Here is a 25,965-nt window from a genome sequence, read left to right on the forward strand (position 1 = left end):
ACGTAAAGAGCTTTTAGTTCTTTGCAGCAGTGCTAAAAACTTATTAGTTTAAAAGACTGGCAGTGCCATTAGCAACTTTGTGTTTGCCGTCTAGTGAAAATTTTTGGATAACGTGTCCAGAAGCTCAATACTGATGTTATATTCATTAAATGATGTATTACTTAGTGTTATGTTTGAATTGACCTGTATTGATGTTTTCATGCATTTTGGGGGCTTATAGAACAGTTTTTCTTCATCTATACAAGCAATCTGCTCTGCAGGACAGTAGATCTCAAGGATTAGAGTTGGTGACCATCGGTGATACACTATGAGTGTTAAATAGTTTATAAAAAAAACAATTCTGGGGTTCTTAAAATCTAGCTGGATGAGTCACATTCAAAGTACTTAATGTATACACATATGACTGCACACATCAATTGAATCTACCAAGCTATTAAAATCTATTGTGCCGTTCATGAAATAATCTTTGACCGTTGCATTGCTTGGCAACTATAGCCAACAGTTACCAAATTTGGCAGAGGAACTGATTGTTGTGATTATTATTAACAAATTAATTAATGACATATTGACATATAATGACATATTGAACAATGGTGTACTATATCGTATTGTTTTTTGTTGTGATTTTATAAAAGCAGTAAGCCACTCGAGGCCCTGTGTTCCAGTGATTTTACTCCTCTTTGCATCGTGCCTAACAACACTCCCAACACATGTTTTAACTCAGGCATGATAGTGGACAGTTCAGATAGTGGATACTTCACACATTTGAGAAGTTTAAAACAGTACAATGTGCAGATTCGAAAACCAGGGCAGTAGCAGTGTCCATAAAAGATTAAAAGACCAGCCAAATCAGGTCAAAGGCCTACAATAGATCTAGTTCAGGAAGTGGGGGGAGGAACAAAAAAACCCTTACGTGGGATGATCTCGAAGATGAATCTGTCATCTGCGTTTGATGGCAGTTCGTTCACTTGACTTGCCCACAGCGGTATTGTTCCCTAGAAACAGATCAGAAAGTAAATTTGAAAAAAGCATTCTTCTGAATTAAGTTGCACCAAATATACATCTCAAGGGCTTTAATTTTCATATTCTATCAATAGTGCTGTCTTAGGCTTTAATATGAGTCAGGGGAACCGTAATTAGATATTTTTCCCAAAATGTTAAACATTTGTAAACATGCTTTTATTGTGTTTAACTGATTTTGACGTCAAGAAAACTGCAGTTGCGCCACCCAACACTTTGCCCTCATTGCTTGTGTTTCAAACGCCAACAGTGTCCAAGTTAATCTGATGGGTTACAGGAAAAAAAAATATTTAATTTGATTATACTGAATAAAAATATCCAATGGTCGATTTCCAGTGGGCTGGTGGAATGGCCACTAGGGTGCCTTCAGAGAGAGGCTACCACCATGAAGAGTTTGGTAATGAGCTGGCTGGTTGAATTATGTGGGTTGAACTGGACCAGAAGAGGGAAATACTAGGACACTGCATTACATGCACTCAGGGTGTAAATTACAGGGGGCATCTGGGGGGGTCTCAGCTCTCTGATTAAGGCCCCTCAAACCAAAGGGAATAAAAGTCATAAATTAGATGAACAAAATATCGAATAATTTTAATACACAGCAAATGATAGTATATAGGAAAAACTTCTTTTGTAAATTTGCTAGCTAGCTTTATCTTGTAGTTTGAATAGAATTGAAACGTTTTGACCAATGAAGTTTAGGAAGTTTAGGGTACTTGAGGCCTGGCTTGAATACATGATGCTGGCTATCTGCTAATTTAGCTGGTAAACATGCCTTGCTAGTTTGCTACTAGGTTGCTTGCCGCCTCTTCTACGGACATATAAAGGATAGCAGTTTAGGTGCTTATCTACAACATCAGAATTTAATTTATGAAGTACAACCCCATTTCCAGAAAAGGTAGGGTGACAGGATTGCAGGCTGGCCAGTTTAGCCATCTTAGCCATCTGCTTTTACCACAGAGCCATAACGCTGTAATACGTATAGAATGTGGTTTGGTATTGTTGAAAAAGACGTCGTCTGGATGGCAGCATATGTTGCTTCAAAACCTGTATACATCAGTCAGCAATAATGGTGCCTTCACAAATGTGCAGTCACCCATGCCATGTGCAGTAATGCACTCCCATACCATCACAAATGTGTGCTGATAACAAGCCGGATGGTCTTTAGTCTGGAGGATGTAGTTTACAAAATTTCCATTAAGAATTTAAAAGTTCGATTCGTTGGAGCAAAGGAAACTTTTCCATTTTGCTTTAATGAGCTTTAAATGAGCTCAGGCCCAGAGAAGGCGGCGGCGTTTCTGGATCCTGTTTGTATATGGTTTCCTGTTTGCATGGTTTTATCAGAGTTTTAACTTGCATTTGTGGATGCAGCGATGAATGGTGTTCAAAGACAGTGGTTTTCAGAAGTGTTTCTGAGCCCACGCAGTGATTTCCACTACAGAATCATGTCTGTGTTTAATGTAGTGCCGTCTGAGCACCCAAAGATCTCGTCAAGCAAATACTGGTTTTGGACCATGTCCCTTGCATACAGAGATTTCTGTGGATTGTCTGAATATTTGAATGATATTATTACCATATATGATGAAATTTCCATGTTCTTTGCTGTTTTATGTTGAGAAACATTATTCTTGAATTGTTGCACTATTTGCGCAGTCTTTCACAGAGTGGTGAACCCCTCCTCATCTTTACTTCTGAAAGACTCCTTTCATATCCAGTCATGTTAGTGACCTGTTCTCAAATAACCACCAGGATTTTTTTTTAGCATTACACAACTTTACCAGGTTTTTGTTGCCCTGTCCCAACTTTCTTGTGTTGCTGGCACTAAATTCAAAATGGCCATATGTTTTTCAAAAAACAATAACATTTCTCAGTTTCAACATTTGACATTTGTCTTTGTACTATTTTAAATTAAATACAGGATTTTAATGTTTTGGGAAACAGGTAGGAAATAGCTGGAAATAGCTAGGATCCCTGTACAGTGACAGTGTAGAGAAAAGCTAACCTCTATGAATGGACTGTAAAATTAACACACTTTTGTTCAGCCTCATCGTTTTTAACTTCATTTGTGAACTAATGTTCGTTTGTTGTACTGTTTTTGTATTATTCATCTTCTGTTTGTTGTTACATTGCCAATGTTCCTCTATTGAAACACATCAAAACATTATATCTTTGAAAGTAAAACCACCTTAAATCTAGTCAATATATCTAATACGGGTCCTGGAGGATCGGTGTCCTGCACAGTTTAGTGATTAACTTGCTCAGACATGTCTGATTACACTCATCTGTTAATCGCCAGGTTTAGTAGGTGTGTTTGAATAAGGAAACTACCAAACTGTGCTGGACGCTGACCCTCCAGGGCTGCAGTTCTGCAGACCTGATCTAATTTCTCATTATGAGAATAAGTTGTTATGGCATTACAAGATTATTCAACCTATTTCTCGATGTTTTACGTTTCAAGCGTTTAAATTACCTAGATAGAATTAATAGAATTAAACAATTTCACTACAAATGACCAAAAACTTAAAAATAATGAGTTAAATAATATTAGTTATTTTGACTAGATTTACAAGGATTTCACTTGCCAAGATTTTTTTTTTTGTAGTGTAGTTTTAAAGTGGTGTATGTCAGATGTTTACCACTCATCCTACATTGTAGTAGAGAACAAACGTAACATATTTTTTATGTATTTTTATATATTTTTTGTACGCTTGTCCATAACGACGAGAAACTATAGTGTGAATACACGCTGTTAAATCTGAAACTTCCAAGTAGCTCAATGTGGTGTGATTATAAGTATTTGCATAGCAAACAAAGACAGACATTAAGAAGGAGTCTTGCTTGAGTGGTGCACGTCTGCCCAGATAGCTAAAATTACACCTCTCTCTCCAGTCTGGCACCCTTCTTTACACGATATGAGAAAAAGAGAAATAGCCGTTTAAATGTGGTTTATACTGTACATCACATACATCTTCTGATTATATATCCCACCGACCTGTGCATTATTCAGTGGCTTGGATTGTAAACAAACCGTAGTTTGGTGTGAAATGGTTCATTGTATAAGAACCAGGGGCCATTTTATTATCTAAAAAAGTGATAAATCTGAAAAAAAAGTTTTCTCTGGGGGCTGTTTTGCCTTATAATGCCCTGCATGTACCCCTTCAGCATTAAAACAATGTCTCAGCAGTGTATTCATAACCATTTCATGCTATTTCCTTTCTGCGAGGGAGCTTTTACACTCTCAGAAATAAAGGTACTAAACTGTCACTGGGGTGGGACCCTCAAAGTTACATCTCAGTACCTTTAGTCAGGGAACATAACTGTACTATAATCCACTGAAATGATATGTTCTAAGCTGTACTGACTCCACACACCCCGTCTCGTGTCCAGGCTTTTATTTTACTGTTCTGTTTTAAAACATTCGGTTATGAAAAGGTACAAATACGAACTTTTCACCTGGGAAAACTTATTTAAGGTTCACAATCAGACCTTAAAACCACTGTTGCACCTTTGAGGGAACATTTACATTGTTTGTACCTTGATGAACGAAAAATGTACCTGCACAGAACCTTTATGTCTAGAGGCATTGAACTCCTCAGACGTCTGGTTCCTATCACCACCACTGTGAACAATTCTGACTCAATAACTTTCACTAGCCTGAAGTATTTCTCATCAAATCACTCTGACTTAACCATCTACTTATGCAGAACTTTTGAAAGATCGGTGGAAATCCCCTTTAACTGCTAACGCTACCTCTCTCGCTCTCTGCTCATACCTGTATGGCGCTCTCTCGGTCATCTTTGTGGTAAGTCAGGGTGTTCCCTCTCAGCACGAAGTAGCACATTTTCCAGTTCTTCACGATTGACCTCTGCTTCTTCAGCCAGCCTTTCTTCAGAGGCTTCTCCATGGGTCTCCTGACGTCAGCCCGGCCGGACCCCGGGACCCCGTCCCCCGGCACCACGCTTTTGGACCTCGCTGATGGAAATCCGACAGGTACCCACGAGAAAACAGGCAAAAAAAGGTGCAAAAATGAGCTTAGAAAGTGTTTAAGTACCGCATCGCAAGCTTCGCCACTGTCTCGCTCTCTCAGTGTGTGCAACACGTCCAGCGAGCACAGCAGCAAACCAGCGTGTTAACCGTCGATATTTTTGTACAGCGAACGCAGCCTCCACAGCGACTCACAGAGCGGCGGCCTGGTAGGAAACAGGCTGACCCCGGCAGCTTCCTGCTCAACCCTGCCTGTTCAGACTGGCTGAGATTGTTCTATTCTAACACACAGACATTACATAACCATAAAGGGCTAGTTTTAAATACTCCATTGAACCCCATGAAACCAGCAACCCATTCAGTCTTTGTGCTTGTCACCTTTAACTGATTAAAATCTGGCCCCAGAGTAGTTGGTGCATGTTGGTCAGTAAAATGTGGAACTGGAGCTTTCAGTGAGCTACTATGTTTCCTATCACTGTCTAAAAGAAGCTCCAGGCTGCCTTTATTGTTGGATGCACTGTTTGTGAGACACATTCAGAATGCAATTCATGTCTTTGTGGAAATGTTTACGATTCGTTTCATCAGAGTTCATCAGAGTTTCATCAGTTTTGTTCCAAAATCTGTAACAGACCACTTTTAAAAGCATTCTTTTTTTCATGACATGCATTGTTTGAAATGTTTACACATATAGGAAATATTAGAGCTATATTACGATTAAAACCACCTTCATTAGAGAAATAAAAATGCCTTTTCCATTATATTTCAGCTGTGACATTTTTCAAAAACTCATTGTTATATCCAAAATTGTCACAAATGGATTTGTTTGGATATTGGTCCCTACTGGTTTGTGTAGTGAAAATGGTAGTGACAAATCAACTAACCCTCTATTGGATGATGTTGCCACATGGCAACAATTACGCTATCTCAATTTTACTAAAAGGCAGTAAGAGAAAATCTGTGTTTTACTATTTAATTGTGGAAAGAGAGTCTTTTATTTTGAAAGGACAAATATTTTATGACATCACATGACCAGGAAAGCTTATTATGATTTTATTACCATACATTCCAAATACCAACTGAAACTGTATTAATTTTCCGTGTGTAAATATTGGGTCACTACATTTCACTAAGTATATGTTGTATTTGTTTAGTCTTGTTTTGAATAAAATAAATGTTTTTAGAGAAAAATTTGATTTTACAGTGCTTTTTTTTAGATTTTATGGTGTTGTGGTACGATTGCGCATTGTTTCCATATGGCGACAATTTACCAAATACCCCTCTTTAAAGTAAATAAATATATTTTTTAAAAATATTTCCATTACTTAAGAAATTATAAATAACAAAAACACATTCAAATATTTTTATATATATATTATATTTTTCTAATATTTTTGTAATAATTCATGCAATAGAGGGTTAAAAGTCGAAATGCTGGCTTTCTACAGCGTTGAGAAATCACTTTGTTAAAGGAGAGAAGTTGATAAAAAAGTGCTCTAGATGGTTCTATATAGAACCTTTTTGCTATATAGCACCAAAAAGGGTTCTTCTATTGTAACAAGCTTGTATCGTAACAATATCAGAACCCTTTTTGGTGCTATATAGAAACTCTTTACAAATAGGATCAATAGTCCACACATTCTCCATCAATCTGAAGAACCATTTCACCATGCAAAGAACCCTTTAATCATGCAGAGGGTTCTTTGTAGAACCATTGTCTTTACTAAAGAACCCTTGAAGAGCTATAATTTTTAAGAGTGTAGAACAGCCCTGGTTACAGAACAGTTAAACAGTCCTGAAGTAGCCTCATCAAAGGTCAAAGGGTCAGCACGGACAGTGCAATGCCAAAGCAGGCCGAGAGCAAGCAGCATGAGCCAGAGCACGGAGAGAGCGGGGTGTGGAGGATGGAGAGATGACTGAAGGAGAGAAAGTCGGGCGGCAACCGGAGAGATTACCACCCAGCGGCAGTGATCGAGCATCCGGACTCTTCTGTAGTTCAAAATTCACTTTGCAGCCTGTGAGTTTAGAGGAAAAGGGCAGAAGAGAGAGAGAGAAAGAGAGAGAGAGAGAGAGAGAGAGAGAGAGAGAGAAAGAGAAAGAGAGAGACAGAAGAAGAGGAAGGTTCAGGGTAAGATAAACAGGAAGTTGCTGCATCATCCGCCACAGAAGTAGCAGTGTTTGAAAAGTCCCCACCTAACGTCAGTATCTTTGGTCTATTTACAGAGCATCTTCCCTCTCTGAGCGCATTGCACACCCCTTTCTCTCAAGGCCACACACACTGCAGCCTGAGACACCACACCCGTCCTACACACACACACACCCACACAGGCCCCTGAGGACCAGTTAGTGGGGGGGGGGGACAAAAGTGAGAGCTCAAACCACAAACTCTACAATTAAACACCGAAAAAAGCAGAGATAGAAGAGACGGGTTACATCAATCACAGCACTTTAACGTCAGGCTTACGACAGCTTACCGCACCAGTGATGAGGGGCTGGTCATCACACATTTGGAGGCTAGATCAGCTCCACCATGAGCAGTGAGCAGCTTTTATTTGGAACATTTTAAAAGATGCTTCAATTTATGGAGAACTGTCACAAGCACCTGATTAAAAAACAAAGAATAATGAATAAAATTTCACATTTCTTGGCATAATTTGAACTGCCGTTCACACTGTGTCAGCAGTGCACCAACAGAAACAGGCCACAGTCTCTGCAGTCTCTGTCTAGAACACTCATTCTCAAAATAACCCTTAAAAAACAATAATACTGTGGCGTTGGTGTAGAAGCAGGTGCAGAAGAGAGCCTCATTTCTGCCACAAGAAGTGCTCTTTTAGCAGGCAGGTCACTTCTAGCCTTACATTTTCTCACCACAGACCAACATGACATAACACAAACAGCACTTACACACCTTAAACCAACAAACAACAACAACAACAGCCACAAATGTCTTATACTACACCTCTAAAGCCCCTTCAGCCAACAACATTTACATTTCATAATTTACCACCATTTAATGCATGAATATGCATACAAATATGAGCACAGAGTGACCACTCTCTGCTCGCCATCAACCACTCCCCTGTGGAGATCATTGCGAGCACCAAGTTCTTAGCGGAGAACCTCACTTGGACCCTGAACACCAGCTTCATAACCAAGAACGCCCAGCAACGTCTCTATTTCCTGCGGGAAACTCTTCTCCCACCCACCATTCTTACCACCCTCTACAGAGCGCCCTGAGCCGCTGCATCACTGCCTGGTTTGGGAATCGTACCGCCTCTGACCGCGTGACCCTCCAGCGAATAGTGAGTGGCAGAGATTTTGAATAAATACTCCCTTGATCAGTAACCAAATAGATTAGATATTGTGATTAATAACCAAATCGGAAGTACTGGCTGACAGAGAATACTAATTCTCTCACCAAGGGTGGGCCTTAGTCTGTCTGCATAGGAGGTTCTAGACACTGGAAAGCCCCTGGGTTCACAGAGGGGCCTGTGTGTACTTACTAACCCAGTGAAGAGAGGGGCAAGTTGACCTTGAAAGGTAAAGCAGACAACCAGTTGAAACCAGTTTTTAGGAGTGAGCGCAACGTGCAACGACCAAAGTGATGGACGAAGAGATGCACCTATTAGAGAATGAGCTAATATCAAAATTTGAGAAGTAAGGCGGGGGGGAAGAAGTCAGTTGGGGTCTCTCGAGACTCTGTACCACCTGATGCTGAAATAAGGAAGAAGCCTTTTCCCTCTTTCCACAAAGAAGACTCGTTCCTTTTTGACATCTTTTCAGAGATTAGAACAGTTATTAGTGTGTTTAGCTGGTATTAAAAGATTTCATTTTATTCATAATATTATGCTGGAGGCCTGGGGTTGAAGGGGATAGCCCCTGGTCCCGACATGAGGACAACTGAAAAGATCACTGGGGTCTCTCTTCCCTCCATCACGGACATTTACACCACACGCTGCATCCGAAAAGCCACTAGCATCGTGACTGACCCTACACACCCCTCACACGAACTGCTCTCTCTTCTGCCAGCTGGAAGAAGGTATCGCAGCATTCGGGCCCTCACAGCCAGACTGGGCAGCAGTTTCTTTCCACAAGCCATCAGATTCCTCAACTCCAAAAGACCCGCACACACTTAAGCAACAGAACACGAGAGGGAGTGTGTTATCGCGAAATAACATCATGGCTGTGATTTGGTTGTGATGACACACAACCTCGAGTGTTTTATTGCTTTTATACAACAGTTAAAAAAATAAAGTAAGAAATTAATAAACTGGGTCGTGAACGCGGCGTTTAATATGTTTTAATGTTCGCAGTTCCTTCGCCAAATTATAGTTCCTTAACGAGCAGCTTGTTGCTACGTCAGAGTAACGAGCTCCGCCCACTCGCTGCACAGTGAGCAGTTCGTTCTCCAGCTCCTTACACTAAATTCCCAAACTGTCATCACCACTGAGCAGCTTTTCAGTTGGCAGCTGTGACAGAAGAACAGCTAAACAACCTGGAATCAGCCAGAAATGAACCCAACACCATTCGCCAAACGTGTAGTCTGATCTTCAGAGTCTGACCAAATCGGACTGAGCCATAAAACTGCCGCAATATCAAGTTTAGCTCAGTTTTGTCAGTTTTTCCCAGATCAGTATTAATGTTGTTTTGTTCCAGCCAGTCTGTAAAGAATCTTACAGCCCATTTAGTTTGGCGAATGGTGTTCATTTCTGGCTGATTCCAGGTTGTTCAGCTGTTCTTCTGTCACAGCTGCCGACTGAAAAGCTGCTCAGTGGTGATGACAGTTTGGGAATTTAGTGTCGTCTCATCTTCAGAGTCTGACCAAATCGGCTGTCGGTCAAATGTGATCTTAAAAGTGTCCATTTTCTGTTTGTGGCAAAGTGAGAAGTAAAAACGTTCAAATGGCTCCAGCGTCTCCTACAGCTGTCAAAGTCGTTGCTTAGCAACACCGTCTCAGCGGAGTGATACAGTGTTTGTGAAAAACCTGTGATGTTATGGTGAAATAACAGCACAGTTAGAACGCTTCTCAACCAATCAGCTTGCATGGCCGGAACTAACTGTTGTATAAAAATACATAATTTGATTATTTATGATCTACACACTTAAAAATGATCCTCAAGGGTTCTTTAGTACAGAAGAACCCTTCTTTAGTAAAGAACCATGAACACTCAAAGAACCCTTTGCATGATTAAAGGGTTCTTTGCATTGTAAAATGGTTGTTCAGATTGTTGGAGAAAGTGCTCTAGATGGTTCCATATAGAACCTTTTGAAAAAGGGTTCTTCTATTGTTACGACATTAGGCTTGTTACAATAGAAGAATCCTTTCATGATGAAAAGAACCCTTTAATCATGCATCCTCTATTGTAACAAGCCTAACATGGTAACAATAGAAGAACCTTTTTTTGGTGCTATACAGAACCCTTTTCAAAAAGGTTCTACATAGAACCATCTACAGCACGTTCTCCATCAATCTGAAGAACGCTTTCACCATGCAAAGAACCATTTAATCATGCAAAGGGTTCTTTGAGTGTTTGTGGTTCTACATAGGACCATTTTCTTTACTAAAGAACCCTTGAAGAACCATCATCTTTAAGTGTGTTGTATACCCAGTATACAGCTTTTGTCTCAGAAGGTTTCTTTATCTCTTTATTGCATCCTATATAGAGTGGCCGCTTTATCGGAAACACGTACCATATAGGTGGACCTTGTAGTTGTGAAATTACAGACTGACGCTCATTTTTTTCTCTGCATAATTAATTAGCGGTTCGCGTAGCATAGTGGGTTACATCACCACCCTTCACAAGGCAGACTGGAGTTTGAATATCCAGCACGCTACATAATAAGAGTCCTAAAGCTGCCCACAGTTTTGTTCATTTTCATAGTTCACAGTAAGTCACACTATGCTCTAAACCGCAATGACGAGTCTGTACGCCCTTAACGAAGACCTGGATGCAGTTCGAGTGGGTTGAGAGAAGGTTTGGTGAGAAAACGTTTGGGCTATGTGGGTGACTATTGAGGGTTAGTGCTTGTCAGCAACGTTAGCCTTGATGCTGCAGTTATAACTACAGAAGCCAAATTTGGATCCCGAACATGTTTTGCCTCACTGACAACATCTTCGGCAAGGGTGTCGAACTAAACCACTAAAAGGGCCATATTAAAAAAAGTTTTTATTTCATTTTTACTCAACATTTTGCCATAAGCTGAACCGGCCATTGTTCATTTAAAATATGCCAAACGTATTAAAAAATAATTCTAAATAAAAATAAATTGTTTCATGTTTTTAAAACTGCCTATTTGCTTGAACTAGACGCCAGGCATCTTTTCTTTTTGTGTAACCGCTGGCCCACAGATTGTTGTTGAGGGAAAACGGTCAGAACACACACTTTTTAGCAATGCATGCTGGGGACTGTAGTGCATCGAAAGGGGCCGAAAGGACCATGTCACAGGCCTGACTTGGCCCGCGGGCCTCGTGTTTGACACATGGGATCTATTGGGATAATTGTTTAAATTAGATTTTTTTGCCAAATCATTCCTTTAATGATTGGTCAGTAGCCATGCCGTACTGAGAACGGTCCACTACCCAAATAACATCTGGTCAGCTCTCCTTCGGGCATCCCCTTCCATTGCTAGATGGGTGTGGGGTGAACAGATGAGCTAATAAACCTACAAAGTGCACCCACACGGAAGGTGTTTCTATTAGACGTAGGTACAAGATAGGTGGAAGTAACTGGCAACTCAGCCCTCTATGAACTGTCCAATACTCCATCACGTCAGTGCTGCTTTTACACAAACAGCGCAATAGTATACATGAGTCATATGGTCAGAAACGGTCATATGAAGTATGTGCGTTAACTGCTGTGAACTGCAGCCCTGTGTAGGAAGCAGCAGGTCTTTCCCAAAGTAGTTGCACGTAATCATTAGTGAGTTAAACTGGCAGCAAAGCTTCGCTGGGTGTTTTCACAGTTTGCTTTGAGTGTGTTTCGTCAGCTTCCTGAGAGGCCTCTGAAACACACACCACACACACAGAGGAAATCAGAATGCTCTTGTTTTTGAGTGTGTATGTGTGCATATGGTACACACTGTTTTTTCTTTACCGATTACAGGTTACTGCTTCTGCATTACAGACGCACAAATTAGTCAATATCTCATTACACAGCACTATGCAAAAGTCAGAGACCCCCCTATATATATTTAATTTCCAGTCAAAATGATCATAAGATGATCATAAGTGGAAAAAAAAACCTCCCCAAAAAATGATTAAAAGCTTCAGAGAAACTGGGACCCCTGACAACCACATGCAAAACCAAAAGCTGTCAAGAAGCCCTGACTGAGAAAAGGAAACAGACACAACAGAACAACATTTGCAAATCGAACAAAGAAGCCGCTGGTGTTCTTAGAACAACGGAGAGTCCAGACCTCAACATCACTGAATGTGTTTTGGATTTCTTGGGAAGCAGAACATACTAAACCAACTTCAAAGACTGAACTTTGAAGGCTTCTGTGTACTTTGCTGCTAAATATGTTTTTTTGCTTTGCTTGGGCACTGAAACATGAATAACTTTGACCGGGGTTTAAATAAATGGTACACAGTGCTGTAATATAATATATAAGACGAAATTGGTAATATTGAATATAATACATAATATATAATCTAATAATATTGTATTATATAATAAGATAATGTAAGAATATATAATATTATAATATTGTATATATATATATATATATATATATATATATATATATATATATATATATATATATATATATCGATGTTGTCGGAAGAAAACCTCCAATCTCCAAAATGGTAACTTTACAGGAGAAGGAAAAAACCTACTTTACTCTTAATGGAAGTCAATGGAACCAGACTTTTTTCCAAGTCATTTTGGGTCGTTTCTTTAAGTCCATTTATCATGAAATTTACACACAATGTAAAGGGTAACCGGTATTTTCAAATTAGGTCAAAAACTGAAAAACATCATAAATGGAGATACGAGGTTTTCTTCCGACAAGCAATGTAAGAAGTATACAAGTACTTTACTTGAGTAAAAAGTAAGTCAAAATTCTGACCAAATTCAAAGTCCAGCCCACAACTGTCTAATTAAAATATGAAAATACTGCTGCTATGTAGTAGAAACTGTTATTATATATGTGACAGGTGGAATATGGGGGCGAATTTACATGTAAGAAGTTTCTAAGTACAAGTCTTTCTTATGTCTATAACCTGGAAACAGCTACACTTCAGTCTAAGTGAAGGGGAATTCCAGATATTTTTCAAAATTTCTAATGAAATAAACGCTTAATATATAAACACAGTCTGATGTGAAACTTTAATAGTCAGAACTGTTCACAGTGGTGGTGACAGGAACCAGATGTCCACCTCTAAAAGCTCCCTCGCAGAAATTTACTACACTAAATGGTTATGAATTCACTGAGACACTGTTCTATGACAGTTTCAGGAAGCGTTTTTTTTTTTTATCCATTTATAACGGAGGGTGTTCTGAGGGAACACATTGTCAAAAGAAAATTATTTTTGACTATTTTACCAACAACATTCCATATAGAAACTCAGAAGGCATGTGTTTTGGACAGTAAGTAAAATGTCTATATTTGTGTTGTAGACACGGTGACCCCTGGTTCCTATCACCACCACTGTAAAGAAATCTGAGTCAGTACGTTCCTCAACAGTGATCCATTTTGCCTCAAACCAGAATGCTTACATCTCAAAGACTGAATTAGGCAGAAATGACAAAAATAATAACGGTGGAATTCCCCTTTAAATGTGCACCAGAAAGTGACAAAGCTAACAAGCAGTGGTTCCTCTTGCAGCTCACACAAACCTTGAAATATGCACCATCCACCAAAGTGAGAAGTTATCACAGAACATAGAGCAGACGACAAAGTCTCAACATGTACAAATGATAACAATACGATTTGGGCTTTGGTTGGAGTTCTTTGACTCTCTGCTGCTGTCAATGACCCAATAAAAGTGCAGTCAGGTGCCTGTTTGAAGGTTGGTGCATCTACATTCTGAAAAAAAAATTGCTTTCGAAACAGTAGCGGAACACAGGATCAGAGTGATAAGATGCAGCCGCAGGCACACAGAGGGTTAGAGAGGGCCTATTTCGCAGAACAGTAACTGCTAATATCTCCACTCATAAAGCAACCTGTTTCCATTTAGCATGCAAAGTTTAACCCGATAAGCAAATCAAACAAAGTGTTATCAAAAAATAAAAAAAAACCAAAATACTAAACCATTCCAAGAAGTGGTAAACCAACTTCTAGGACTGAACTTTGGAGGCTTCTGTGTACTTTGATGAGCCCTTACAGTCATATGCAAAAGTCTGAGCACCGCTGTCAAATTACATTACTTAAATACGGCATTTTCTGCTCATTTTAGTGCACAGTTTCTATTTATTTGCTGAGTTTAACATCTTAAATATGCCATAACTTTTGCACAGGTTTTTTTCTCCACAAATCAACAATGATCGTGCATTAAAATGTGCTGAAGTTTGTTCTCTGTAGAGGATGTGGTCACTTATTTTCACTTAGAACATTAATAAAACATGTACTTTGAACTTCTGCGTACAAATGTATGCATAACTAGCATGTTGCAAAAGTTGCAGGGATGCAAACCTTGACGCAATTCAATTACAATTATCCTTATGACTCGATTTAACGCATCGTAAAATCTCAAATTTCACCTCAGTCCAATCTGACGTGATTATTTTGGATAATTTAGACTTATTTATTAAAAAAAACATGCTGAACTTGTACATGTAAGCGGAGAAACTATGAGCAGACAATGTATTTTTACATTTAAAACTAGCCCAATAATTTTAGACCCCCAAAAAACAATGCACTACATGAAATAGTATCATAATCAGTTATAACGTTCTAAAACATGCAGTTGAATAATGACCTACGGATTAACCCCTTAGCAAGCCATAGGGCTGCCAGGAGGCCCAAGATTTTATTACACACTTCTATTATCAAAGAAAAGCCCCATTAGTTTGTATTGAAGTCCCTGTAGTTACTGAATAATAAGCCTGTATTAAAGGAACATTCCAGTATTTTTTAACCTGAACTCTCTCTGTTGTGTCTGCAGCACATAATGTAGATAATAATTTCAATGCATGTAAGAATTATAATAGATTTCCCTGCACTTACAGTAGAAGCCAATGAGAAGCTACTTCAGCATTCTGTTATAAATGTGTTATGAGTCTTTTGTCAGGGATATGAACGCTATTTACTGTCAATGGTAACCAACCACACGCTACATATAAAGCAGATAGAGATTAGGCCGAAAGATGTTGAAGCACTGTTTTAATGCAGTTTAATATCCCTAATGCCACTAACAGGCATTAGTGGGCGGCACAGCTGGACAGCAGAGCCACAGGAGCTGTGTCTACTGTGTCTACAAACAGAGCAAATCCAGAGCACATCTGCACCATCCTTACTCCACACAGCTGTTAGTCAGGCAGCATGACACGATACATACAGCGCCATGCAAGAGAGACCACCCTTAACTTTAAAGCATCAACAACTAAATTTACCTTTATTAGCTTCCATTCTTTTCTGGAGACTCACTTTCAGTTTCTCAAAGAATCTGCAGACACACCTCCAAAGTTCAGGCTTAGAAGTTGATTTTCTGAAGTAATCAAACACATTCAGTAATGTTGAGGTCTGGACTCTGGGGTGGTCAGTCCATCGTTCAGCTTCTTTGACGTGTCCGTCTCCTTTTCTCAGTGAGGTTCTTCTTGATCAGCTACACAGCCTTTCAGACCCATAGCACTGAGTCGTCTTCTCACAGTGGAAGGATGGACAGAAACACCTGTGGATGTTTTCAGATCTGAAGCAGCTTGATTTTCTCCTCTCTCTCAGAGATGAAAGCTTTAAGCGCTGTTTATCTGATGGGGGCAGTTTTGGTGTTTACCACATCTGGGTTGTTAGGAAACATATTTTCTCTTTAACCTTTTTTAGCCATTTTGAATTTTGACTTCCTCCTCATTCAACACACTTAAAGAGATGGTTCTTCAAGGGTTCTTTAGTAAAGAAAATGGTTCTAAACAGCACTGCAAACACTCAAAGAGCCCTTTTTTAAATACTAAACATACCCTACATTTTAATACTGAAGAACCCCAAAAGAACCATCATTTTAAGAGTGGATGAAGAGTTTGTACTTCACGTTGGCAGAGAGTCAGAATTTCACACCTCCAGAAGTTCAGTCTTAGTAGTTGGTTGCACCCTTTCCTTCTCATGACCCTTCACTTAAAGTGAAAGGTGGTCTCGGATGCCGGCACATGCACATATACACACACACACACACACACACACCAGACCAAGGAGGCCAAAAGCCAACAGCACACACAGCATGGCTCAGCACCTGCACACACATATACCGACTCACCTATCCTGGCAGTCTCACTGCGGAGAGTGGTGAAGTCCCAGTTGCGAGGCAGCTTCAGAGACATTCTTCTAATGAGGAAAAGGTCACTCTGTATCTAACCACGCACACACACACACTCACACACACACATGCTCTCTCACTCACCCAAACACACTCTCACACATGTGTACAGTACATTTTCCTCTCGTTAGCCCCTCAACGTAGCCTCTCTCTCATTCTGCCTACCTCACTTCCTCACTTCCTTTACGGATCTTTTCTCTCTCTCTCGTTTGTTCTTGCTTTTTTTTTTCCCCCCTCCTACCTCTCCGAACAAGTTCTTTCTTGCTTCTGCCCTCCTCTCTCTCTCTCTCTCTCTGCCTCCTTTCTGCTGGCCTGGCCTACCTAGCCTGATTCTTTGGGCTCCTCTGCCTCTAGCTCAGGTACGGCTTCTTCAGACCAGCTCGAATGCGTCGTCTAAGGCAGCACACCTCGGTCAAAAAGCCTTTCTTTATGTGCAATGAGGAAGTCTGCGGCAAAGTCAAGGCGCCTTCTCTATACAAGGAGAGAAACAGAGAGAGAGAGAGAGAGAGGCAGAGAATGATACACACACCGCAGTTTCATTTTAAGTAACCCACTTCCACAATATGACAACTTTTAGTATTTTAAGCTACAGCAATTAATCGATCATCATTATTTTAAGCTACAGCAATTAATCGATCATCATTATCCCTCATCATATATGCTTAATTCCAAAGCTTACGAGATCTCTTTCACATCCAAATGCAAATCTAGATACATACAAGAGCTTATCCGGCACCAAAATGAATGGCAGTCAATGACGCTGCATATAAACAGTGAATAAGAAAAAAAGGAAGTTCAAAATATAGGAAGAAGAAACATTCAAATGTGTCCAGTTCAGCTTTGCTTTTTATTGGCTGTATTCAAACGGACATGGTACTGAACTCACAGCAGCAGGAAAAGCACAGACAGAACTGCTTTATCAATAATAATAATAATAATAGAAATAATAATAACAATAATCTCAAACAGAGGGAGGCAACTGTGCTATTAATGTCTTTCACAGAGGTAAACAAATCCACACTCTTAAGAGACGGTTCTTCAAGCGTTCTTTCTGTGCAGAACCATGAACACTCAGAGCCATTTGCATGCTTAATGGGTTCTCTGCATGGTGAAACGGTTCCTCAGATTAAAGGAGAGTGTTGAATATGGTTCTATATAGCACCAAAATGGGTTCTGCTATCGTTACATAGTCAAGCTTAAAACAGCAGAAGAACCCTTTTCAAAATGTGCTATATAGGAACCATAGACAAGATATCCTCCATCAATCTGAAGAACCGTTTCACCATGCAAAGAACCATTTAAGCATGCAAATGGTCCTTTGAGTGATCATGGTTCAATATAGACTACCATTCAAAAGTTTGGAATCGCTTTCTATAATGTGTTACTTTCTATACAATAATAAGTCATACAATGTTTATTACATAAACTAAACACCACAAGGTATTTTAGGTGCTTTATTCTATATTAATAAGTTATTATACACTGTAAATTATAGAACACCTAGTTCACCGGTTCCCAAGTAACGACTCACGCTGCAGCTAACCGCAACAGGAGGATGCAATTGTGCTATTGATGTCTTTCACAGACGTAAACAAATCCACACTTTTAAAAAAAAAGACGGTTCTTCAAGGGTTCTTTAGCAAAGACGGTGGTTCTGTGCAGAACCATGAACACTCAAAGAACTACTTGCACGCTTAAAGGGTTCTCTGCATGGTGAAAAGGGTCTTCAGATTAAAGGAGAGTGTTGGATATGGTTCTATCTAGAACCTTTTTGAAAAGGGTTCCTATACAGCACCAAAAAGGGTTCTGCTCTTGTTTCAAAGTCAAGCTTAAAGCAAAAGAAGAACCCTTTTCAAAAAGATGCTAGATAGAACCATAGACAAGACATCCTTCATCAATCTGAAGAACAGTTTCACCATGCAAAGAACCATTTAAGCATGCAAATAGTTCTTTGAATGTTCATGGTTCTATATAGAACCACTGTCTTAACTAAAGAACCCTCGAAGAATTAAACACTGTAAATTATAGAACACCTAGTTCACCGGTTCCCAAGTAACGACTCGCTTAACGCTGCAGCTAAACGTAACAGGAGGAGGCAACTGTGTTATTAATGTCTTTCACAGAGGTAAACAAATCCACTCTTAAAAAAAGAAGGTTCTTCAAGGGTTCTTTAGTAAAGACAATGATTCTATGCAGAACCATGAACACTCAAACAACTATTTGCACGCTTAAAGGCTTCTCTGCATGGTAAAAAGGGTCTTCAGATTAAAGGAGAGTGTTGGGTATGGTTCTATCTAGAACCTTTCTGAAAAGGGTTCCTATATAGAACAAGCAGAAGAGCCGTTTACAAAAAGGTGCTAGATAGAACCATAGACAAGACATCCTCCATCAATCCGAAGAACCGTTTCACCATGCAAGCATGCAAACAGCTCTTTGAATGTTCATGGTTCTATATAGAACCACTGTCTCAACTAAAGAACCCTCGAAGAACCGTCTTTTTTAAAGAAAAGGAAAGTCATTAAACTACCATTCAAAAGTTTGGAGTCACGTGTTATAATTCGGGTTACTTTCTATACAACAATAACTCAATACTACAATGTGTATTACATAGACTAAACACTACAAGGTATTTTGGGTGTTTTATTCTATATTTTTATATATATTAAGTTATTATACACTGTGAATCATACAACACTTCTTCTCCGGTTCTCCGGTTCCTAAGTAATGACTCGCTGCAGCGAACCGTTACTAATTTTCTTCTTCAGCACAAACAAAAACAGAAAATGAACACATTTGCTAACTTCTATAAGCCTATATATGACCTGCAGCCTGTTTGGTCAGATTCTGAAGAAGAGAGTGACCGCAGGAAAGCAAATTTAGAACCTATGGTTGAATAAGTTTTCGGATGGCAGCTGGAATGAACCAAAAACAAACTGCAATTAACCAGACACACAACAGAATACAGTCTATGGAGGCCCATTCCTGCCAGCTGGAGGATGAAGGAGTGTATTGTTGTGTAATGTGTTTAGTGCTGTGTTATTATTATTATATGCAGTATTGTGTGTGAATGTGCTGAAGTTGTATTTAGGCTGCCTATATTTGTTTTCCTTATATGATCACGTCCGTCACACCTGTCATTTGTCATGTATAAGCTGGGTCTAATCTTGGCGTCAGTCCATTGTTTTATGGGCTGGTTAGGTATGCGGAACCTGCGGGCAAGGAAATACACTTCACTTCTCACTCACAGACGTACGGCTGGTTCCCTGGTTTGGGATTCTTCAAGGAGGAAAACATCACTTTTGCTCCACGTTTGTGGAAGCAGTGTATCAAAAAATTGACTTAGTGTCTCAAAATAACCATACTTCTTTGAGATTTCGAGATACTATGACGAAATAATGAGTGACTAAATCTCAGTAACATCATTTGAGGTTAACAAGTCATTATTATGAGATACAAAGTCATTATTTTGACAAACTAAGTCATATTCGGAGGACATCAGTAATTAAGCTGACACAGAAAGTCAATATTTCAAGCGACTATTTCAAGATACTAAGTTAATATTTTGACATACTGCTGCCACAAACAGAGGAGGCCTGAATGGGCTTTCATACAAGCCAACAATCAAGATGGGCAGAAACTGCTTTACAGACTGGAACTAAACTGCATTCATACTGAAAAGGCTGAGCTGAACCTGATATTGCAATATTTTCTGGCGCTATTCATAAGAATAAAAGCGTACTACTTTTTGTGGTGGAAGGATTTGCCAATATTAAAGCATGTTTGATATAATATCTGGGGCTTCTTTGCTTTATTTTGCAGTATTGTTGTATAAAAGCAATAGAGTACTCGATTTCGTGTCTTACTGCGGCTGTGACGATCTACTGTACCAGCCTTCAGCTCGTGCCTGTGACCAAATCACAGCCGTGATGTCATATGCAATTAAAATACTCCCTCTCGTGTTCTACTGCTTTAATACATACTGTAATTATTAGTGTTTACTAATTTAAGGATCTTCATCCTGGACACGTCTTCTTGAGGACCTATTACTCTTTTAAAGCATCCTAATGATTTGCAAGCAGTGAAACTGCACAGAACTCAAATACTGAATTCAGCTGACACTTTCATCTGAAACCAAACTGGTTTCGAATTGTTGTTTATATTGATTCCAAACTTTTGAACAGGGCTGTAGCGCAGACTACAATGCTAGCATAGACACATTCTACAGCTCATGTTCTGGACACATGGCCTTAGTGATGCTTTTGAAAGCACCAGCTGCAAATTTCCCTTCAGTGTCAGAAGGAAAATGTTCACTAAGTCAGTTCTAGAGTACAAGAGCAGTGTTGTAGCCCCCTCTAGTGGTGCTCCATTATAATGACAAGAGGAATAGAATGGTCACAAATTACATCCAAAAGACAGTAATGTCCCAAAAGCATCCAGACACCACTTATAATCAGCGAATTTAACTAAGTTAATGCACTGACTGACAGAATGGGATGCCCTGGAGCAGCCAAGGTCACAGTGCTCAATAGCAAGTGGGGGCTAGAGGGGTATAAAGCCCCCTCAGCATTGGGCTGTGGAGCAGTGCAACTGTGTTCTCTGCAGTGATGGAGCTCCATTCAATACCTTTGGGATGAGCTGGAGATCCAGAACTGACCATTCAACATCAGTACCTGACCTCAATAATGCTCAATCAAATCCTCACAGCAATGTTCAACATCCGGTGTAAAGCCTTTCCAGAAGAGCAGACGTTGTTATTGCAGCAAAGGGGGGGCAAACTCACTATTAATATCCTTCATTGCAGAAGAAACACTGGTGTCTACAGACTTCTGGACATACAGTGTATTTTTGTGGCCATTCAAATAGAGCACTGTTCTCCTCAAGGGGACTCCATGCTAGGCTTACTTGTACACATCGACACAAAGAAAGCATAAAGAGACAGAAAACAGCTTAAGCTATAAAAAAACCAACAGCAATATAATCATTCATATTAACCCATACATAAATATGTATATCGCTGCTGTCGGAAATAAAACCTCGTTTTTCAGTTTTTGACATATTTTGAAAATGCCTGTTGGCCTTTACATTGTGTATGAATTTCATGAAGAATGGACCAAGAGAAACGGCTCAAAATTACTTGGAAAGACGTCTGGTTCCATTGACTTACATTAAAAGTAAAGTATGTTTTTTCCTTCTCCTGCAAAGTTACCATTTTGGAGATATGAGGTTTTGTTTCGACAGCAGCGATATACATATATATATATATATATATATATATATATATATACACACACAAAATTACAATTAGATCTTAAAGTTTCGTTATAAAATCAGAACAGACAAACCAAAAAAAACAAAAAAAACACATTTAAGCTTAAATAACATCTTAGTCCTATTAAAAAGGTCCTGCACCAGTGTGCACAGCTCTACACCACAACTTCAATGTGTGGTTATAAATGTAAAAGAGGTGAAAAAGGAAATAAAAGCACACGAGATGAGAGAATGAACGTAAAACATGGTGTGTTGGTTCTGTGGGATTGGACTGCAGTAACTAAATGGTTTCGGTTCACTTTGTCTATGTGACACCGTCAACAGAAAGGAAAGCACAGTGACCTCGAACTGGCTTGTTCTGACCACAGAAACAAACACGAAAGCGAATATTTAAAACTGAACACACACACTGGATGGTTCTGAATGGGTTGTTCCAAGCAGTTTTGGATCATTCCTTTGTTCCGTTCACCTTGAAATGTTCACAGATCATTTTCAGATGAATGAAACAATTAGAAAGAGGTGGGGTTAAAAGGTTTCTATACGGCACAGACAATCCACACATAACACTACTTTCAGATTAACGTTAGCTCGCACATCTCTATGACAATCCAATCTGTTTCCACAGACAGCCTTTTCCTTGGACAGTTCCCAGGGAACCTCAAAGCAGAAGGTAAGACTTTAAGTTGGCACATGTAGAAAAAAACATTTGCAATAAATAAATAAATAAATGGAAAAAAGGAAAAAGCACAACTGGTTGAGACTTTTGTCAATATAATGAGCGACAATACACTGAGAAGCACAAATGTCACTTTGCCAGGCTGACGTGTGATATACAGGAAGTGAACACATCCTCTACAGAGAACACACTTCTGCACATTTTAACGCAGTTACAGTTTCATTGCTGAATTTAATGTGTTGCGGAAAACAATGGCATAACATTCTGACCACCTCCTTGTTTCTACACTCATTGTCCATTTTATCAGCTCCACTTACTATATAGGTGCACTTTGTAGCTCTACAGTTACAGACTGTAGTCCATCTGTTTCTCTGCATACTTTGTTAGCCCCCTTTTACCCTGTTCTTCAGTGGTCAGGACCCCCATGGACCCTCACAGAGCAGGTACTATTTGGGTGGTGGATCATTCTCAGCACTGCAGTAACACTGACGTGGTGGTGGTGTGTTAGTGTGTGTTGCGCTGGTCTGAGTGGATCAGACACAGCAGTGCTGCTGGAGTTTTTAAACACTGTGTCCACTCACTGTCCACTCTATTAGACACTCCTACCTTGTAGATGTAAAGTCAGAGACGATAGCTCATCTGCTGCTGCAGTTTGTGTTGGTCATCCTCTAGTCCTTCATCAGTGGTCACAGGACGCTGCCCACAGGACGCTGTTGGCTGGATATTTTTGGTTTATTCTCAGTCCAGCAGTGACACTGAGGTGTTTAAAAACTCCAGCAGCACTGCTGTGTCTGATCCACTCAGACCAGCACAACACACACTAACACACCACCACCACGTCAGTCTCACTGCAGTGCTGAGAATAATCCACCACCCAAATAGTACCTACTCTGTGAGGGTCCATGGGGGTCCTGACCACTGAAGAATCACTAAATAGTGATTTTGGCCAAAAGAAAGTACTGGAAATGTGCTTGTGTGATTCATGTGGTCATTTAGCCCACACAGTGTGAACTTTGGGTTAAAAAGAAAAGGGTTTTCAAAAAGGTTTGGTCAATCTGGTTGTAGAGGAATCAGACGTGACCACAAAAACTGGTCTGTATTTGTAAATGCGCTGTTTTTTTTCATTTAGACTATTTTATTGTATATCTCCACAATCGTCCTGCATAAAGTTGTTGAAAATGCTTCCAACATCTAAAAATAATATAAATAATAGAATATATTTATTATTTTAAGGACCAAAGGTTTTGAGCTGAGGGTATTGCTACTTCTAAAATAAATAAATAAATTATATATATATGAAAAAAAAAAATTACAAAACATTTTTCCTGTAAACTGGGATCAATCTTTCACATTATTGCACACATTAGCGGCTCAAGTGGTTCCCAATCTGTCCTGGTGAGCCCATTTTCGAGATTTCCTTAGTCTAACTCACGTGATTCATCTGACCAGTTACTGTACAGCCGTGACTGAGCTGAGCTGGACTGACTGAGCAGAGTAAACACATTCAGACTGTTTTATACTTCTCCTTCTTTATCATCCACACCACTCCTGAAGAAACAAGCCAGCGTTCAAGAGTTCTTGTTTTACACCAATCACTGGAGTTTTTATTTGGTGGTTGGCAGTGGACTGTGTGTACAGTTTGCAGTTTGGCAGTGGCCTAACCTGTTTCCAGGTAACGGATAAGCATTCAGTAATAATCCCTTAGACTCATAACAACAGTGGCATGACAAAACATTCTTATGACTATATCTGAGCTGCTCCATCAGAGCCCATATTCACAAAGTGTTTCAGTGAAGCAAAGTGCTTTGTACTGCGCAGAAGTCAGAGACCACCCTTCCGTTCAAGCAACCAATAGGTACAAGTTAAAAAAAAATGATTAAACGCTACAGAGAAAATGTGGCTCCTAACAACCACCTGGAAGACCTGGTAGACAACAAAACTGCCCCCATCAGATAAACAGCACTTTCATCTCTTTCATCTCTGAGAGAGAGGAGAAAATCAAGCTGCTTCAGATCTGAAAACATCCACAGGTGTTTCTGTCCATCCTTCCACTGTGAGAAGACGACTCAGCGCTGTGGGTCTGAAAGGATGTGTAGCTGATCAAGAAGAACCTCACTGAGAAAAGGAGACGGACACATCAAACAAAGAAGCTGAACGATGGACTGACCACCCCAGAGTCCAGACCTCAACACCACTGAATGTGTTTGATTACTTCAGAAAATGATCAACCAGCTTCTAAGACTGAACTTTGGAGGTGTGTCTGCAGATTCTTTGAGGAACTGAAAGTGAGTCTCCTGAAAGGAATGGACACTGTAATAAAGGTATAATAAAGGTATAATAAACAAAAATAACATGAATAGCTTGCACTTCATGGCTGCTTTGACTGAGCATTAAATAAATGAAGGAAGGTCTCTTACATCAGCACAGTACTGTAGTCTTTAATGGGTTTATATAAACCAGCACTCCTACATTAATATGCTTTGTGAATACAGGCTCACTTGTTTATTAAAGCTATAAGGTGAAAATTTGTTAGATGGTCCACCATGCTTTGGCATACATTATATGTCCAAAAGTATCCAAACACTCCTTCTAATTAGTGAACTCAGCTACTTTAAGGTGCACCCCTTGCTGGCCCAGGCAGCCAAGGGTCTACTAGAAAGTATAAAGCCCCCTAGCTTGGGCTGTGGAGCAGTGGACTTGGATTCTTTCTTCGTTCTCTGGACTGATGGAGCTCCATCCATTACCTTTGGGATGAGTTGGAGATCCAGAACTGACCATCCAACAATCACCCAACCTCACTAATGCTCAATCAAATCCTCACAGCAATGTTCCAACATCCACTGTGAAGCCTTCCCAGAAGAGTAGAGGCTGTTACTGCAGCAAAGAGGGGACAAGTTTCTTGTTAATACCCTTGAATTCAGACAAAACTCTGCAAACTTTTGGACATATAGTGCAGATTTATCAACCGAGACAATCAGCATGTGTTTTAATGCTGAGCACTAGGCAGGTTTAGCAACGTGTCCTATAACTGGAACGAGCCAATCACATTCTGCGCACATGCCAATAACTTCTGCATCTTCTTTGTAACCGCAAAGACAGAAATACAAAATATGTAACACACAATGGAGTCGAACGTGAAACAGACGAGACTGGCACATAAAACAAAAACAATTAAGATAGAAAAAGGTAGAACACATGGCAACACGGGCACAGATTACAATAAACTGGCAAAAAAAAACAAAAAAAAACAAGAATGAAGATGGCTTTATGAAAAGAGACGTCAAATCACAGATGACATGGACTACAGTAGTATGACACAAACACTGTATATACCACACACTGTAGCTTTCTATGACTCGTTATTGCACTGTTGGCTTTTACTGTGGCTTCTTCCCGTTTTCAGCGGTCGTGTAACGGTTCTCTAAAACAGTCTCCATCTAGACCAAACAGAAACAGGTAGTCTATAGTAGTAAGTAGTAAAACTGTCAAGACGAGGAACATAAAAAAAAGGAAACTGACCGTAATTATAATATCTAACATTCAGTGTGAAAAC

General features: G+C 39.7%; 1 protein-coding gene across 1 annotated transcript in view; it reads right to left on the minus strand.

Annotated features, from left to right (window-relative positions):
• Positions 1–17,233, minus strand: part of arhgap25 (Rho GTPase activating protein 25) — a 37,079-nt gene extending 19,846 nt beyond the window's left edge. The window contains exons 1-4 of the mRNA XM_036598852.1: positions 17,188–17,233; positions 16,409–16,939; positions 4,790–4,989; positions 914–995 (exon numbers count right to left, since the gene is read on the minus strand). Coding sequence (XP_036454745.1) covers positions 914–995; positions 4,790–4,989; positions 16,409–16,472 — 346 coding nt within the window. The 5' untranslated portion in view covers positions 16,473–16,939; positions 17,188–17,233. The remainder of the gene's footprint in view (positions 1–913; positions 996–4,789; positions 4,990–16,408; positions 16,940–17,187) is intronic.
• Between the last annotated feature and the right edge of the window lie 8,732 nt (positions 17,234–25,965).

This window comes from Colossoma macropomum, unplaced genomic scaffold, assembly GCF_904425465.1.
Source record: "Colossoma macropomum unplaced genomic scaffold, Colossoma_macropomum, whole genome shotgun sequence".
NCBI classification, from domain to species: domain Eukaryota; kingdom Metazoa; phylum Chordata; class Actinopteri; order Characiformes; family Serrasalmidae; genus Colossoma; species Colossoma macropomum.